This window comes from Solea senegalensis, linkage group LG20 (genome assembly GCF_019176455.1).
Source record: "Solea senegalensis isolate Sse05_10M linkage group LG20, IFAPA_SoseM_1, whole genome shotgun sequence".
Classification (NCBI taxonomy): Eukaryota; Metazoa; Chordata; class Actinopteri; order Pleuronectiformes; family Soleidae; genus Solea; species Solea senegalensis.
Genome location: NC_058039.1, coordinates 19,451,742 through 19,471,433, shown reverse-complemented (window position 1 = coordinate 19,471,433; position 19,692 = coordinate 19,451,742). Strand labels below are relative to the sequence as shown.

The following is a 19,692-nucleotide window of genomic DNA, read 5'->3' as shown; positions in this document are numbered from 1 at the left end:
AAGCACAAGGACCTCTAAGGCTCGCTCGTCCCCGAAAAACAGCTCTGATTCCTGGCCCTGAAATGCAATCCACTCCTCTGTGTGTGTGTGTGTGTGTGTGTGGATCCTGTGTTCTTATCAGCTCCTCCAGGATGAGAAGCTGTCAATACAACAACCACAGAAAAAGAAAACCATTTCTCTCTCCCCCCCCTCCTGCTTCTCCTATCAATCGGGGCATCTTCACACAGAAGCAACTCTGGTCAGACAGCAATTAAAACCCGGGGCCCTTCGATGGAGAGGTGGGCGAGTGCGAACCACAGATCTATAAACTTGATTTCTATCCGTTCACCTCTCGCATCCTCCCATCGACACGCCACGTTGGGAGCCATCGACTGTGTGTGCTGCACGCTTTCTGTAATTACCATCATATTTTGCCAGAGCTGCATTACACATGACAGACAAGAATTGAGCTGTGATTCTTGTTTTCCAGCGGCTCATTCACGACGTGCCTAATGAAACGGCTGCAGCGGACTCGGAGTTTTTACATTCATGAATTATTATCCGTCAGTTCTTTTGATGCTGATGTTCTATGTCAACAGATATTCCGTTTAAAAAAAGACAAATGTGCAAAATCTGCACGGACTGATCCTCGGCTGAAAGTCAAACAGAGCTCATGTGACAGGGAAAACCCGGCCTGCTGAGAGCGACACTGCCCTCGCAGGAGAGCTGAGAGGGTGACAAGGAGGGTGAAGACGTTTCTGAAGGGTTTGAAGCATTTTTTGGGTTTGAAGTTTCTGCTTATGCAGTAGGACGGGGGGCGGGGGGCAATGATGGTGCTAAATTAGAGATTAGAGATTATATTATGAGAACTTTGTGCCACAGAGCTCTGTTTTTTTTTTCAATCATTCATTCATCTCCTACCGCTTTAACCTCCACATGAGTTTCGCGGGAGTTGCTGGTGCCAATCCCAGCTGACATGGCGTGAAAGGCGGGCTACCACCTGGACAGGTCGCCAGTCCATCACAGGGACACAGAGAGACAAACAACCGTCCACTCCCACGCTCGGTCAATTTAGGCCTCATCTACACGGAAACGGTAAAAAACGCTTGTAGTACACATGCCGTCGCTGTGAGAGGCGCTGTGACGTTACGCGGAAACTGCAGAAGAAGACGTTGTTAACATTACAGTATAATAATAATGTCTGTTTGCTGTCGTTTCTGTGGGAATATTTAGCCACTTCACAGACCAGCGACAACATCTACCGACTTCCTGTCATAAACCTTAATTACGAGAATACACAGGAGAGTCGTATTCTCTGTTTGACAAAAAAAAGGGCTGCAGCTAACTTGATTATTCTCTCGATTAACTGAGTAATCGCTTGGTTCATAAAATGTCGAAAAATACTTGATCCCTGTTTGTCAAACCTGGAAATGATGTTCTCAAATTCTTGGTTTTTGTCCACAAACCAAAATTCCTCAGTTTGAATGATTTTGTAAATAAACCAGACAAAGTTTGTTTAGTTATAAAAAACCCCCTCAAAGCTAGTTGTCCGTTATAGAACCCTTAAAGTGTCCAATTGACCTAATCCCCCAAATCTGCATGTTTTTGGAACTGTGCGAGGAAACCGGAGAACTCAGAGGAAACTCTGTCTGTGCTAACCACGACACCATGTGACCGTCACTGAAACCCCAATTAAACAACCAAGCTTCACCTGGTCTTGCTGAAAACTCTTCTCATTATTATTATTATTATTATTATTATTATTATTATTATTAATAATAATAATAATAATAAAACAATTTAGTATTATTATTGTTATTATTATCATTATTATTATTATTATTATTGTTATTATTATTATTATTGTTATTATCATTATTATTATTATTAATAATAATAATAATAATAATAATAATAATAAAACAATTTAGTATTATTATTGTTATTATTATCATTATTATTATTATTATTATTTCTAGTGCTGGAGCATCAGCAAGCATCATATCGGTGCTTAAATATTGGTCATTTTGTCAGTAAATAAAACTGTAAACCTTTGTAGATCTGCATGTGTTTTCTTCACAGTGTAACTATTGCATATTGGTCATATTATTATTTGTTGATGATTATATTTAGAAAAACAGACTGCTGTACATCCCCAAACAGTTCCCACAGACTAATGAAGGCAGCGGAGACAGAGAACACAGACAGACAGACAGACAGGCAGACAGAGAGACAGATTCACCACGAGGTCAAACTAACAAGCCTCGTGTTGTGCAGAACTCAGGTCAAACTCTGAACAAGAGGGGCAGCCGAACGGAGCTCATACGAGCCATCAGTCACCGAGTCCGACAGCAGCAGCAGTATGATTTTATCACGGTGCACAGAGTGGAGGACGGGGCTTGTTATGAGGGTCATATATCCTGATTTGACCCCTTGTTTACGCTTCGCCTGTAAGACTTAATGAATGTTTTACAGCCCATTGGAACGGTAGTGACACATTCATGAGCGAACAAGAATCTATGCACATGCGGCATCTGGTCAGAGGGGCTGCGCTTATTGAAAATGAGGAGATGAGATTATTCGGCGGCCGTAAAAACTGCATTTTATTTATTTACTTATTCATTCATGTGAGGAGGAGGAGGAGGAGGAGGAAACCAGAGGCAGACGTCCGCACAAATGCCGAACACAATTAGTCTTTAATACGAGGCTCTTAAAATAGAGACGGGAGACACGGGGAAGCAGGCAGCCCCAGCAGGAGAGAGAGGGAGAGAGGGAGGGAGAGAGAGGGGGAGAGAGAGAGGGAGAGAGAGAGGTCTCCTGGTGGACACATGGTGGTAAATGAGCATCCATGTCTCCTCCACTCTCAGTACAACACAGGTTAACTCTCCTTCTCCTTCTCTCTTCTCCCCTAGGGGAGAAGGATATTTAACACTTAGTGCACATTGATGTGGATTAATACTCAAACCTTCTGAAATATACACTTTACTAGATGCAGGTGGAATTATAGATGTATAAAGCTCACAGTTTGTTCATTATCTGCCTTAGTGGGACGTCTTTGGATGGTTTTACGTTTGGTTTTACGTTTGGTCCTTGATTGGTTTGTGATTTAGTCTAAAATGACTTCATGCATATGAATGGCGTCGTTGAGGCCAGTCAGTGTGCACAAATTCACCCTGAACAGCACAATTATCGTACATGCACAAAAATTGCTACGCAGGTGTAGAAGTTTGGGATGAAGAAAAAATGACATTATGACCATGATCCAAACCTAACAGGAGGGCCGCCATCGTGGGTTGATCGGCCATCAAAGTGGTATTTGAACAAACTTTTCCTAGTTTTTTTTAGTTTTCTTCTATGACGTCGTGATCATTTTCAGCTCTGTCTCGTTCACTCATTCACCTCATTGTGGACAATATTTGTACACATTTATAAAGAACTCATTGTAAATTCCAGAGTAAAATAGCTTAAACTAGCAAGTATTATTGAGACATTTTTAATTCAGTAGACTTTCTGGCAACAATCACAGTTTGGAGTCTGGTGGTGTGAGTCGCTGTGAGCTTGGATTTAAGCAGTTTATCTCGTTCTCCCGAGCAGATGGAAGGAAGTCTGTTGACTGCCGTCCTCGGGTCTCTCTGCAGATCACAGCAGCTTTTCTTTGAGGATCTTTGCCGTGGTTGTAGGCTTTTTAAACGATGTGCAGTCGCGTCGTTCTGCCACTGGGGGACCAGTTCCCGAGGTTTAGACGGCGTCTCAGACCTGATCACAGTCGAGGTCAGGGTTTTTTATTTTTTATGGATGTTTTCACTTATTGAGTGTGGATTGATGGGCAGATGTTGTATTTATTTCAAAGCCACAGAGTAGAGAGAAATATTAATTCTCCTCCCAGTTTCTTTTTTGACATGGTTTTGTTCTCTGTGAAGTTATGAACAAAAAAAAAACACAACTCCCTGAATACAATAAGGAACAGAAACAGTAGAGAACAGACTAGTGTCACTGGATTAGATCAGAGGTTTTGCAGAAACAGTGTAAATGACAGAGCAGATGCTAACATCTGCAGCTCAGTGCATTCAGACTGACGCTTTCAACTTTGTACTGAGAGCTTCTGATATCGAATGCCAAGGCCTAGCTCTCTAAGAAGTAATAAAGTGTCTTGTGTACATGAGTGGGCACATTAAATCTTAAATCGTGGGATGTGGAGCCTGCTTAAGCGTACAAATTCCTATTGCACCACAAATAACGGAGGTTGTAATCGCCGACGTTTGGACGGAGGGTTTTTTTCCACTGAAACATTACATTGTGCCTCGCGCAGTATTTACAGAGAGTGTAGGTGACTTACACCATCTGTCTGTGAAGCAACAAGCTCAGGCAGACGCAAGGTCCCCGGGCTTATCTTGGGCGAGGTGCTGCTGCTGCTGCTGCTGCTGCTGCTGCTGCTGCTGCTGCTGCTGCTGCTGCTGCTCGGCACCAGCGAGGTGGAACGATAAACATAATTAAATTGAGTTGGATTACACAAAATGGATCGGATCAGTTGTGGAAGGTGGAGGAGCTAATCCAGTGCAATCCTCTCTATACAGAGGTGCCAACCGCACAAAACGACATAAATAAAGAAGTGGGAGAGCGACAGAGATGAAGGCGCAGGATGCAGGGAGGATCCAGAGTCACATGTGAAGTGTGATTTAGTGGAAGAAAAGATTCAGAGTTTGTGACGGTGTCAAAAAAAACCACAGAAAATCACACCCGTCTGATCCGTGGAGGGATAATCACACTTGTCTTTCCTCAGCGCTGTAATGACAGTGATTTAGTCACGCATGAAACTGAACCACTCCTGCATTTGCACCTGTAAGAACACTCAACTCACGCAGGAGGTTGTGTTTTTGTTAAAAATGAGGAAAGCAGGGTTTATTTCACCGTAGCTCGGACTTTTCTTGTGTTTTCTTCGTTCTTCGACAGCTGAACTTTTTTTTTTTTATTTATCACCATCACATCTAAGACAGCACTCCCATAACCTGTTTCTCCTTCAATTTCAACTCCCATTCCACCCCCATCCCCCCCACAGATTGCATTTTCCCTTTTGTAACCGACTTTGGTACAATCCCTTTACAAATAACCTTCCCCCTGGGGAAGAGAAGACTCTTACTTTCACTCCAGTCTCGCCAAACCCACTCCACTCCTCTCCTCTCCTCTCCTCACTCCTCTCTCCTCATCTCCCTTTGTCTCTCGGCCTCAGGCGCAGTAAACAGATTGATACAGTCTGGCAATTCCTCTCCTTTACAAACTAATCCAGTGTAATCCAAGTCTGTCTGTGTCCTGTCTGTGTCTCTGACAGCAAACCATGATGGGTGAATCCATAAGTGATGCAGAGGTGATGTTGGCAAGGAGGTGACGCTGAATTTCCTCCATGCTCAAAATAAAACCCCCCGAGGTTTCAGGTACTAAGTACTTGAGATCGCCAGGTTTGAGGAACCGATCCAAACGGTCATGTCAATGTAAATTCAATTTCAAAATTGAGTGCAGCGTCGTTATCAGTGAAGCCAGTGTTTCCTCAATCTCCGATGACACATCATGTGTTATTATCATTATTATTAACATCAATAATAATGTGAATCTTCTTCTACTTTTTTTTTGGCCCTTCTGTGACAGCAAACAGAATATATTTAGTTTATGGACAAATGAGACGTCAACGACACTAATCAATTAGTCAGTAAAAATAATCTTCAGAGTAATGAACACTCAAAATACTTCCATGAACCAATTAAGATTGGATGCAACAAAATATGTGTATATCCTATTAATACATGAGGCAGTGTTTGTGAATACAGCCGATACTTGGACGGTAACAATGACTCTGGTGTCGTCGTCGTTGCTGAGCTGCAGAGCGAGAGACACACGTTTGAAGAGAAGCAGGAGGATAAGAGACAGAAGTAAAGATTGACAAGATATAAGGCCGTGACAGGGTCTCGAAACCTTTTTTTCATCCCTCTCTGCCTCTGACGAAAAAAGAAACATGGATCGAGAACTATTGACACAGACATCGACAGACAGCAACGAATTTAACTGGATTTTCAAATGGTGGAAAATGGTGCTGCTTCAACGATTCTTCAGTACTGTCATTTACATTTAACTTTAAAACAGCATTTAAAACAGCTAGCGCGCGTTACACAAACACATCCTGTCCCACAGTTTGTTTAAATCTTTACAAACATTCAACCTAGTTTGGTTTAATGTCAGCAACACGTGATGTTGTCTTACTTACTTCCAGCTCTTATATGTACCCAAATGTTTAAATGCACTTTTGTAAGTCGCTTTGGATAAAAGCGTCTGCTAAATGACATGTAATGTAATGTAATGTAATGTAAAAGTGCGGCAAAATTTAAACCTAAATTCCATTACATGCTAAATGACATGTCATGTAAGAGGTTAGTTAAATATTCACAGAGCATTTGCTAAATTTGATTCATTTGAATTTGTTGTCGTATTTGTTCCTCTGGTCCAGATGTTTTTGAGAGGCGTGCTGAGGCTTTCTGATATTTAGCAGCGACCTGCTCTACTTGCTCTGCTGGCGTCTGGTTTGCTGTCGTGATACAACCTGCTATTGTTATTGGATCGGTGGAGGTCAGTGAAACACTAAACCATGAGTTTGCAGCCCATAAATGAAGAATTTTCCCCCTTCATTTCCCTGTGAGGCTCAGTAAATACTAACTTTTCAGCCTTTTTTTTACCGTCTGATAATTGCATTGTTTCAAATTGCCAATGTCAATTTGAAACGTTGCTTTTAGAGAAAAGAGAAAAGTTTATCCTGAAGCCATTTTTCCTTTCATGTTCCCGTTTTGCTTCAGAGGTCGGGAAATAAAGATGAAGCTAACGTTGACAATTCCTCAGGTTTTTTTTAGGAGAATGCACGGCTTTCAGAATTCATCTTCGGGGGACTGATGGTCTCGGTGTGTTAAATGACACGAGTATCAAAAACTGCACCCAGTCCCCGACCAAGCAAACACACACTTCTACATCATCTGCTCCTGCCTAAACAAGTGCACTTTGCATTATTTAAAGCACCCTGGCAAGTCACGTTAATTGGAAAGTCTCCTCTTGGATCACTGTGTCCTGTAGCAGACAGCTCCAGGCAGCCTTTCAGCACTGTATGTATGCATGCAGGTGGAAGACGAGGAGGAGGAGGAGGAGGAGGAGGAGGAGGGGACAACACACACACACACACACACACACACACACTTTGTGAACATTTGAAATATGAATGCAGCGTTTGTCGCGGAGCAGCCTGTTCTACATGGGAAAATGTGACAGTGGCAGCGTTAAATCAACAGGCTGAGCCCGAGGCCAGCTATGCATCGAGCGGATGACGGAGACGGGAGAGAAGCGCGGTGAACAGATGGAGAGAATAAACGCTAATAATAATAATAATTACTATTTAACTAGTACTGGTTCCTGAGCATATATATATAATTATTTAGGAGACATTTGAAACCATTGTCATGTTCAGATAGCGTCAATCGATAAAGTTTGGTAGGAGTCTGGAAAAGGTTGCACACTAAAACAGACGGGTCCCGCCCCCTCCCGTCTGCTCTTGTGTTAAAGCTCCGCCCTAAAAAACACACATTATATCAGACTTTACCTGTAACATTTAACATGATCAGCGAGTATTGAATGGGCTAAAGACATTGAATTTGTCTTTTCCAGACAACTTTATTCACTGATGGCGACCGGAACATGAAGTATATAGAGTATATAAACCGGGGTGTAACGGCACGTGTATTCATCCTTAAACGTTTGGTACAAATACACGCAGGTAGCGAGCGAATGGTTGGTACGTACACATGTGTTACACTTAACGCCCAGTCCCCCCGAATGTTGTCGTCGCGACGGGGAACTTTAATCCCTGATGGACTGAACTGAATGTGAAGTTGAAGAATGTTGACAGTATTTTCTACACGCTTGATCTTTATCTTCTCATTATTAGTTGGAGAACCTTCAAATTCACCCTTAAGCTTCCTTAGTAGTAGGTGGAGCAATATTGAGAACTATTACCTGTTTTTATTCATGCATTTATTTTAATGGGTTCTTTGTTCAGGAAATGATGGTCAGTTAGCTACTGTCATGTTTACAGTGGAATCTGTTGAATAGAATATTGTTAAAAATAATGTGTGATTTAAGGCCTAAACCAAACATATACTGTCAAAAACTAGCTTTTAACCCTTTAATGTCCATGTACTGTAAAGTGAAAGCAGGAGTCTCCTGTTCACACATGAAGAAAGACGACAAGTGTGGAGTAAAAGGTTTCTTTTTCCTGTTCTGGATTCTCTGATGACAAACATAGCATCACTCCTCAACTCCTCCTCAAACACTGCAATGACATAAAAAAAACCCCGAGGGCAGTTTATCATCACTTTCTCACCTCAACGGGAACAGAAAGACTCACGTCATGTGTTTGATTTGAATTCAACTGAATTGCGATTCCCTGACAAAGTCTGTCTGTTTCTCTGAAAACAGAAATGACTCGTGTTAAACACTGAGTGAGGGGAAAAGAAGCTAAATGATGATGGCACCGTTGACTCATTACTGCTGCCATATGGAGTGAGAACATGCGTTCCTCATTAGCGAGTGAAATCAATGCAGCCGCTGTGTCTGCAAATGAGTCCTTGTTAGGGGGGTTTTTATGGCCTGTGTTGCCCTGCCCTACTTTTCACCCCTGGATTCCGGTGGGGGCTGCAGCAAAGCAAACACCGCGGCGGCGGCGGCCTCCTCCTCCTCCTGCTCCTCCTGCTCCTCCTGCTCGTCTGCATGCAGAGCAGGTTGCCGTTGCTCCCTCGTCTGCCCTCGTACAGCTCGCTACATCTGCGGGTCAAATCACCGGTCGACTCCCGGTTCTCAGACGGGGGTTCGGCTGCACGACGCCTCCACCTGTGCTCGCCGTGTCGCTCAGTGTGTCCACAGATCACGATCAACATTAGTGTGGACATTCTAACTCTCATCACGGCTAAAAATAAGCCTCCTTTCTGTTAAATGAGATGAATTAACAAAATGAGACAATGCTTTGTTTGGGCTGGTCGGAGCTGAGGCTGTTAATGTAATGCAAACATTCTGCCGGAGCTCCTGCGGTGGAATGTCCAATTATAAAGCACTAGATATGGAGCTTATGTGCTGCACTGGGGTTAGAACTGGGCTCCACGCTGCTCTGCAGCCACACACTGAATGCATCTGCTGCTGCTGCGACAATTTGAACTTATTATAGTAGTTTTATAATAATAATCACTCCCAATAAACTCACTATTGATCAGGGATTGAATTGGCATATTTAATACAAACATTTAACCTCGTTAACGACAAAGTGTTTTCCCTCCGTCATCGTGCGTTAGACTCTACACAAAATATCCTCTGTCACTTCTTCTCTGTGATAATATACAGAACATTTTCTTTATTCTTTCAAAGTTACTTTTTAATTTGTCGTCTCTGGCAAAGGGGGAATAACAAGTGGACAGTGAGTCTGAAGTGGATTTATTCATACATGTGAACTCTTAATTGAACACTAAAAAAACGTAATGTTTTTCGCTGCCAAAGCTGCTGTTTCTATGGTTACGAACAAAGTTTTCACACTTTGCAAATAAATTGAAAACGGATAAAAACAAACAGATAAAAAAAAATGTCAAGATTCCATGTAGATTCTCTGACGCCTCCCAAAATGTGTCCGTGCCTGTCTCCTGTTCTGGTTTAAGACGCGTCTGTCTGTCGGTCGCTCCTGCCTGTCTCCTGTTCTGGTTTAAAGGCAGCGTCTGTCTGTAAGCTCCTGTCTGTCTCCCGTTCTGGTTTAAGGCGTCTGTCTGTCTCTGTCTCCCGTTCTGGTTTACGTCTGTCTCCCTGCCTGTCTCCTGTTCTGGTTTAAAAGGCAGCGTCTGTCTGTCTCTCCTGCTCTCCTGCCTGTCTCCTGTTCTGGTTTAAGAGCGTCTGCCTGTCTCCTGCCTGTCTCCGTTCTGGTTTAAAACGCGTCTGTCTGGTTCTGGTTTAAGGCAGCGTCTGTCTGTCGCTCCTGTCTGTCTCCGTTCTGGTTTAAAGCGTCTGTCTGTAAGCTCCTGCCTGTCTCCTGTTCTGGTTTAAGCAGCGTCTGTCTGTCTCTCCTGCCTGTCTCTCCTGCCTGTCTCCTGTTCTGGTTTTAAAGCCGCGTCTGCCTGTCGCTCCTGCCTGTCTCCGTTCTGGTTTAAAAGCGCGTCTGTCTGTAAGCTCCTGCCTGTCTCCCTTCTCTCCTGTTCTGGTTTAAGGCAGCGTCTGTCTGTCTCTCCTGCCTGTCGCCTGTCTCCTGTTCTGGTTTAAGGCAGCGTCTGCCTGTCGCTCCTGCCTGTCTCCCGTTCTGGTTTAAACAGCGTCTGTCTGTCTGTCGCTCCTGCCTGTCTCCTGTTCTGGTTTAAGGCAGCGTCTGTCTGTCTCTCCTGCCTGTCTCTCCTGCCTGTCTCCTGTTCTGGTTTAAAGCGTCTGTCTGTCGCCCTGCCTGTCCCTGTTCTGGTTTAAGACCGTCCGTCTGTCTGTCGCTCCTGCCTGTCTCCTGTTCTGGTTTAAGGCCGTCTGTCTGTCCCTCCTGCCTGTCTCCTGTTCTGGTTTAAGACCGTCTGTCTGTCTGTCCTGCCTGTCTCCTGTTCTGGTTAAGACCGTCTGTCTGTCTGTAGCTCCTGTCCTGTCTCCCGTTCTGGTTTAAGGCAGCGTCTGTCTGTCCTCCTGCCTGTCTCCTGTTCTGGTTTAAAAGGCGTCTGTCTGTCTCTCCTGCCTGTCTCTCCTGCCTGTCTCCTGTTCTGGTTTGGCGTCTGCCTGTCGCTCCTGCCTGTCTCCCGTTCTGGTTTAAAACAGCGTCTGTCTGTCTGTCGCTCCTGCCTGTCTCCTGTTCTGGTTTAAGGCAGCGTCTGTCTGTCTCTCCTGCCTGTCTCTCCTGCCTGTCTCCTGTTCTGGTTTAAGGCAGCGTCTGTCTCTGTTCTGGTTTAAGGCGTGTCTGTCTGTAAGCTCCTGCCTCCCCTGTTCTGGTTTAAGACCCGTCCGTCTGTCTGTAAGCTCCTGCCTGTCTCCTGTTCTGGTTTAAAGACAGCGTCTGTCTGTCTCCTGCCTGTCTCCTGTTCTGGTTTTAAGACCCGTCTGTCTGTCTGTCTGTAAGCTCCTGCCTGTCTCCTGTTCTGGTTTAAAAGTCTGTCTGTCTGTCTGTCGCTCCTGCCTGTCTCCTGTTCTGGTTTAAGACCCCTCTGTCTGTCTGTAAGCTCCTGCCTGTCCCCTGTTCTGTTTTAAGGCAGCGTCTGTCTCTGCGCTCCTGCCCTGTCTCCTGTTCTGGTTTAAAGGCGTCTGTCTGTAAGCTCCTGCCTGTCTCCTGTGTCTCCTGTCTGCTCTCCCTGCCACGCGCCTGTCTGTCTGTCGCTCCTGCCTGTCTCCTGTGCTGGTTTGCGACACGTCTGTCTGTCTCCTGCTCTGGTTTAAGACGCGCCTGTCTGTCTGCCGCTGCCTGTTTGAAGCTCGTCACAGAGATACGCTCCTTGTGGGAGAAGAGCTCTGCGAATGGCCCGTACTTATCAAAGCGCTCCGCCTTGTCCCCGAGCTTCCCAAACACAATGCTCCCCTAATTTCTCCTGAATGCGAGTCTCTCTAGACCCGCGCTAATCTCATATTTGCCATTTGTAGCACTTCCTCCCCCCGACGATTGCATAATCAAGTCCAGAACTCATCAGCAAGATGGCAGAGGAAGTGTTCTTCTAAGCTGCGTTGTGGGTCCATCTGTTGTGTATGAGAGAGATAACAGTATTTACAGTGTTGGAGTTGTGGCAGACTGAATGTTTTGGCCGGATTCTGTGCCCCACAGAGTTCCACTCACTTCACGAAATGTCACAGATTAACTCTGCCACTCACAATGGTGTCCATCGGCAACCTTTGCCCCCCTCCAGAAATATCACAAATGAAGTTCAGTGGAACTGTTAAAAAGCTCTAAGAATCTTTCTTAATCCTTATTCCATCATTTTTATTTGGGTTAGGGTCATCCCCAGAGAAGTGTCTCTTTCCATCACGGTACAGTTACGCTACGGAAAAGAGAAGAAGGACATGGACTGCGACCCAACAGACAACACAGGAGGACATCCAGCAGCTCGTCTCTTTCCTGTCCGTCTCAAAAAGACGTCAAAGCTTTTTATGAGAATAGACGCCGGTTGCAAGGGAGTGACGCTTTTCTATCAGCTGACTGTCGTGAGTGAAGCCAGTCTAGCTCCACCCGTAACGTTCCCATTTTACTGTGCTACCCCAAGGAAAAGGTTGCAGTTGGGTACTTTAGTTCTGTTCCTGATGGAAACATGGTTTAAGGGTGCGGTCACACCAGGTAAATCCAGGAGTCCAGGTAAACCAAACCCTGGAGCGTTTATGCGTTTGTAGTACGATCCAAAAGCAGAAGTTCCATGGTGTCAATGCAGGCGATATATATACATATATATATATATACATGTATATATATATATATATACATATATATATATATATATATATATATATATATATATACAGATATAGTCTTGGTCACAGCATTTACTGTTTGGTGACTGGAGGAGACGTTAGCAAGGCTAACAAACGTGGCGATGGGAGGAGCTTGTCAATGAAATGAATGTATTAATAAAGTGCTTGCTATGGTTTGCTCTCCACATGAAGACCAGCTTGAACAAAACCTGGAAATTGTGAGCGATTTTGCTTTTTTATCCACGTAAATATCTGACCTGAATAACTCACCGGCATTTTCATTTACATCACTTTTGTTTACAGCTTTTAGTCCATGTGAACTTTGTCTTTGCATGAATTAAAGTAAAAAACAAAACAGTGAATCCTTTGGTTCACAACAACGGAAGAGACTATTACAGCAGGTGTGAAACGATCAGAAAATGTTCCTGTGAGTAAGTGCTTTTGCCCATTTTTTCCCAGAATAACTTTCAATATCTGGCAGTTATTTCCAATTTACTGCACGTTAAAATACTGTATTAACAATTTCAAATGGAGAAAAAGAAAAACAACACTGTAGTTGTACACGAACCCCAGCTTTTGTGTTAAATTTGAAATTTAAACAGTATAATATGTCATTTAAAATAAAAAACATTTAAATCTTTGTCCAAAAAACAGGCCAAAATGGAAACGTATGTACTTGTGGCGCCGATTCTCCGCCTTCCTTCCTGCAACAGCACAAGTGAAATGACTGTAATAACAACACCACGTTGGCTTTCATGTGCAACTTCTCTCAGCTTTCAGAAACCACTGGAATTTTTCCTGTAGCACAAACCGCAAAGACACGCGCGGCGTTAAAGTTTAAACAAGTGTAAAAAGACCTTAAAATCTAATGGTGACAAACCTCAATAGTGTAAAAATGTCATAGCTAATGGAAGAATATTCACTGTCCCAGTGTTTGCGCTTAAAAAAACGAACCCAAAGTTGAATAAAGAAAAATTAAATTGCCGAGTCAATCAGTTTTTACCTCACTGTATATGACCCAAGAACCATAATCAAAATAAAAATGCTTAAGATTCCTTGAAAATCAACAAAGTGTCACATTTTCCAAACTGGTTCATCCCAGTGGTTTTTATCATGAAAGATTATCACCAAACGCTTTCATGTCACACCACTCCCAGCAAGTTTCATTTGACCTTGGGCTCAGTGTAATGTGGTCCAATCTGTTTATATCTGAGAGAGAGAGAGAGAGAAGATTGGCACGTGTGATAGTGTGACAGACTCGGAGAGTTAAAGTGATTAGTCACTTTAACCACAAACTATTTTTGGTAAACTAACAGCGGTGAGCGAGTGTTTTACTCCACAGTCTGTGAGGATTTGCTGCTTCTGTCGACGTCTTCGCCTCAAGCTGTTGGACAAAATGAGACAACGACGGTTTCCCCAGTGATTCCTGTTGTAAATACACAGCAGTCGCAAAGACATAAGTACTTTTTCCTCTGTGTTTTCTTGTCTCCGTGTACTTTTCTATTGTTTTGGATATGAACACAGAGCATTTCGCCTGCTTTTCCCATTACTATGTATAAGAATGTGCAATGTAAACGTTTGAATGTAAACGTGTAAACTATATAAACACACCAGAGCAAAATGTACTGTGTTTGAAAGATCACTTGGCTCCTTTTTATGAGCAAAAACAAAACAAAAACGGTCTAATTTTGTGACTTCTGCACAAAAATTACCACGAGTGCACCTGCGGCACAGATCTGCGCCGTGCGAGCACTAAGGGTCGAATAAATTCCCATGTGCTCGTAATCCAGGTGTCATTTTTCAGTGGTTACAGTGGACCGAGCAGCCAAAAACTATCATTTTTAGACATAGATTCACCTTATTTCTGGCATTTTAAGGTAAACCCTTATGGGAAGGGAAGCTCCATGATGCAGCTCACCGCTCTCTTCCAGGTGTTTTGGAGAAACTATGAAGTGTAGCTCTAATCTAGCAATCTAACGACTCAAAAGATTCCGTCAAATAAATGTGATGGCCTCATTAAAAATGCCCCAAAACCCTGATTCTGGCTAATGAAAAGCATGTGATTGTACACTTAATATTTATAATGATTACATTTTCCACTCTTATGTACTTAAAGGCTAAATTCCAAGTAAACAGCATTCAAATTTGAATCTTCACTCAGATGAGTTCCAGTGCAGCAGGACGGTTTGCACTGAGCTCACTGACGCCGCTGTCTCGTCTGTTGCCTTTAAAGACGACAGCAGTCTCGACTGTAGACAAAGCCCACGAGTGAGTGCTGCTGGAGGGGGATGCACTCGCACTGTGGACCCAACACCGAGCGGCTCCATGGCGTCTGCGTGTTTGCAAAAAATCCTCACAGCTTCAAAGCAGAAGCTGCAGATTAATGAAAGCTGCTGCTGCTGCTGCTGCTGCTGCTGCTGCTGCTGCTGCTGCTGCTGCTACAGTGCATTTTAGAATGTGGAGTGAAATGAACTTCACAGCCGACACATGAGGACGTGACTGAAGCAGAGCCGCTGCTTTCATCGTTCCAAGGTGTGTGTGTGTGTGTTTAAGACCTGGTTTTAGGGTTAGAATTAGGTTGTGATGGTTCAGGGTTAGTGTAAGGTGCTGGGGAATGGATTTATGTCTGTGTGTGTCCACACAAAGAATGTGTGTGTCGAGGGGAGACCTTCACACACACACACACACACACACACGTTGTCATAATTTACCTTTATCATGGATAACAAATATACGTTTTATAGTTTTAAACTGTGCTTTTGTGTAGTTTTCAATCCTGCAAGTCACAATCAGCAGCACTTGTGTTTTATCTTTTGGAATCTTTATACATTTTAATCCCTCTGTTTGTCCTTTTTTTTAAATTGTGTCCTACACTGGTGGACATTTGAATTCCTATGATTGCAGATGAATTGACAAAGTGTCCTCTTGTCTTCATTAAGCCAACAAAAGAAAGCAAATGTGTCTTTTTTTGCCTTTTGGTGCACAACAACTTCACAAAACTGCCAAGACTCCATAAAAACACCACACAGCTTTACTGCTGCAGCCGTGGTTCAGCCTGTGGCTCCATCACCAAGCGTTCACATGTGAGTATTTAAAGCGTGTTTATTTACCTTGGTCCAGGAGTCTCTGCGAGTGCTGAAAATGCGGATCTAGCGTGTCCTTCTCTGCCACGAGCTCCTGCAAGTACTTCTCGCCCTCCATGTCGTCCTGGATGCTCAGGCTCCAAGTAAACAACAACAATTGAAGAAAAAAAAAAAAAAACACTCACACGCGCTCGCGCAAAAGTTTGTCAACGTCCAAACGGATCCACGTCAGATCACCGCCGCGCGTGGATGAGGATCACAGAGGCGTGGGGAGGTTTCGTTCGCGCTCGCGCTGCAAAATCATTTCTCAGTCCTCGCAGAAAACACATGCGAAGGCACACGGTCGGCGCGCGCGCCACACACACACACACACACACACAGAGAGAGAGAGGAAGTGCTCAAATGTGAGCGGGAGGTTTTTATCCCATGAGCGCGTGCTTGAACCCGCAGAGTCACGCAGCGCAGCGTGGATTCCTCGGCTCGCTCTCTCTCTCTCTCTCGGTGGAAGCTTCTCTCCCCTCAAGCTGCGTCTCTTCTATCCTCGCTCTCTCCAGCTCGCGCTGCTACTGCAACGATTGGACGGACGGCGCGCGCGACGCGGAGCCCCCGTGCGAGTGGGCGGAGCGTGCAGCCGGAACTGTCCGCGGTGCTGAATCCCTGAGAAGAAAGTGAGCCTGTTTCAGAACAACTGTGAGAAAGACATGTTTTATGTCATGTTTCTGAAACTCAGAGGAGGAGAGAGCATTCAGATATTTGACTGAAGTAAAAGTAAAGGTTTTTCTGTGAAAATCAGTGCAGAGTTTCCCTTCATTTCATACAATCTAATCCAACTTTATTTATAAAGCACATTTAAAACAACAGAAGTGCTGTACAGCCTATATTCTGTACATAAACAATATCATCACTGTCTACTACAGGAGAGTATTAGGGCCACAAATAAAAACAAAATAAAACAGAAAATAAAAATTAAATTTTGTTTCCATGTGGCCTAATCCTCTTCTGTAGTCTACCTTTAAATCCCAATTTCATTCTTTCCCCCTCTCTCTTTGTCTCTTTCTTTCTTGCTGTCTGTCTTTCTTTCTTCCTCCCGTTGTTTGTTTTTTAATCTGTCATGAAACCCTGTCGATGTGAATATTGAATTGAACATTGAATAATACATTGTTTATTATTACTTTTAATCACATTGTATTTGTTTTGCTCTTTAAAGCTTAATTAATTTCATTATAATCATAAATATAATAATTGAAATGATCGATGATAGTATCATGATATTCTTAACAACATCCGTTATTAATTGATATTTTCATACTTGTGCGAGCATGAATTACACAGACGTCACATTGTGAAATATTCTGCTGTAATCTGAACACAGACTTGAGTGAGTCAGAGCTGCCGACACACGTGACAAAGAAACCCAGCTTCACTCACACAACTGTGGATGAACTGTGGCTGGGACAGGAAACAGTAACTGTCCTCTTCAGGCGTGCATGACTCCTTATGCTGCTTTTACTCGTTACAACAACCTGTCAATAGATCCCAGGAAATCCATTCACCTTCTCACCTGGGCATGTTTATGAATTCATTAAATGAAATAAGGAAAGGCTTGTTGTTTGGCCTGTGACCGTTGACGAGAACCAAACCCGAGTCTCTCGGGTTTCATAGAACGCTACAGAAGTACAGTGACGTTAAGAGGCGCTCACAGAGTTTGTCCAGACGGCAGATATCTGAAGATCCAGCCCTCAAATCTGCTTTATCTGACGTCCTGAGCCTTGCATTTCCTGGAAATGTGTTTATAGATTGTCTTATGTTCTGCTCCGTTTTAGTTCTCCCTCTCTTATTGTACTGTGTGTGTGTGTGTGTGTGCATGTGTGTGTGCACGTCTGTCGGAGGACAAGAGAGGACAAACTGTGATTCAAACCAATCTTTGAAAGGACATTTTGACCTTATGACGACCAGCCAACATCCTTAAGCCCTCAGGCTTCAACGCTTCATTTAAAAGGCTTTTTGTTTTGAGTGTTTACGGCTCGTTTTGATTAGCATTGTTCAGCATTTAGTTGTGATGGTTTATAATAATCTATGCTTTCCTTCCGAAAGATGTTTTAGTTTGTCCTTTCAAAACATGCTCCTTATTTGATATGTAAGAGATTAGGGCCACTTGTATAAGAAAATAAAACATAAGCAGAATTCTCAAATCTCAAAAATTCTATCTTTTTCTTTAATCTCAGAATTCTAACTTTAATCTCTATTTCTGACTTTAATCTAACAAATTCTGTCTTTAATCTCAGAATTCTGACTTTTTTTTAATCTTAGAATTCTAACTTTAATCTCTATTTCTGAATTTAATCTAAAAAATTCTGTCTTTAATCTCAGAATTCTGACTTTTTCTTTAATCTCAGAATTCTGACTTTAATCTCAAAAATATTGACTTTTTCTTTAATCTCAGAATTTTGTCTTTAATCTCAGAATTTTGTCTTTAATCTCAGAATTCTGACTTTTTCTTTAATCTCAGAATTCTGACTTTAATCTCAAAAATTCTGACTAATCTCAGAATTCATGCTGTTGTATTTATTTTTTACATGTGGCCATAATCCTCTACTACCACCTAAATATTGCACACTGGACCTTTCAGGTTAAGATATAGGGAATGTAGGGAGTGTCCTTTCTATGAATGCTGTACAAGACTGTGTGTGTGTGTGTGTGCAGTGTAAACTGTACATACTTATTTACTATGAACACAAAAACATCTCTGTGAGGAAAAGAAGTTCCTTAAAATGTGGAGGAAGACAGAACTCGTATCACGGCTTCATATTTGTCTGAAAATAAGGGAGAGAAAAAAAGATAAGAATTCTGTCAATATCTGTGGAGGAGGCTGAGGTTCAGCCTCAGGTGGGCGGCGATCTGTAGGCTGATCAGCGCCGGTTATATAATTGAGATTTCTCTTCCACACACACACACACACACACACACACACACTCACTCCTTTTTATTTCAATAACTTGGAAAACTGTGACCCGCAGGCTGAAACCACGATGGATTCATGTATATTTATCAACATTTTATATATACATATATATATATACATGTATATACACAGTATATGTGTGTGTGAATGGTGTAGTCTTGTTGTTTACGAGTGACTCACTGCAAAGAGAGATGCATTATGAATCAGATTACTTCTTTAATCTCTCCCAGAGACCATTAAAAAGCAGCTCAAATGCACTAATCTCCCGTTCAGGAGAGTGACTTATTTATAGATATGCTTGCCATCTGTTGCTCCCTGCATGTCTTCATAAACAAAAAGAAAAAACCTCACAATTGTCGCCGAATCAAAGTTCCCCCCCCGCCCCCCCGCCCCCCCGCCCCCTGCTAAGTGACTGCGATCCATCAATTGCCAATGAAAGTAATCATGTTTGATGGGGCGACGTTACACAGGGAGTCGGTGGCGACCACAGGGGCAGCAGTGCTGCTGTAAACAAAGCTATGAGAAATGTTGGGTCCGTCGTGGGCAAAGAATGAAGAACAGCAGGCTATTACAGTGACAGAGTGTTATTTTGATCATTAGAGAACGGTTGCCCCCCCCCCCAAGACTGTCCCTGCCCATTAAATATGGTATTGACTGCTCTGAGAAGTAGACAGCCTGTGGTGCAACACCCCGGGGTGTTATACACTTTGTTCCTACTGTAATACTTTTAATATCGTCATATATACATATTTTATTGAGTCTCTGCTTGTATGTTTTCGTTTAAATGAACCTGTCCACAGATCCAATCCAACTTTCTGTTTAAAGCACTTTAAAAAACAACAGCCGCTGTACATCAGAGCTAAAACAATACCAACCAAAAACATAAGACCTAAATAGACATAAGAACAAACAATAAAACACTGTAGGAAGTATAAAAACAACAAATAAACAATAAAACTATATTAAAAAAGAGGATAAAAGCAGTAATTTCTTGTCCACTCAAATTTGGTCGACTAAACAAAGCAATACCTGAAACAGGAGGATTTCCTCAAACACCGCCACACTGAGGTGTTTGAGAGGACAGTGACAACACTGCCTCCTAGTGTCCATGTCCAATTTCAGGCTTCTTTTTTTTTACCACTCTGGGTTTACAAATAAAAGCACAGTGAGGCTTTGCTGTTTAATTTCTCATGA

At 42.9% G+C, this 19,692-nt stretch overlaps 1 protein-coding gene across 2 annotated transcripts in view; it reads right to left on the bottom strand.

Annotated features, from left to right (window-relative positions):
* khdrbs3 (KH domain containing, RNA binding, signal transduction associated 3) overlaps positions 1-16,065 on the bottom strand; it is a 105,128-nt gene extending 89,063 nt beyond the window's left edge. For both annotated transcript variants that reach the window (XR_006362446.1, XM_044052744.1), the window contains exon 1: positions 15,564-16,065. Coding sequence is in view for 1 of the 2 variants with exons in the window: in XM_044052744.1 (XP_043908679.1) it covers positions 15,564-15,654 (91 nt within the window). In the remaining variant the exon portion in view is untranslated. The remainder of the gene's footprint in view (positions 1-15,563) is intronic.
* Between the last annotated feature and the right edge of the window lie 3,627 nt (positions 16,066-19,692).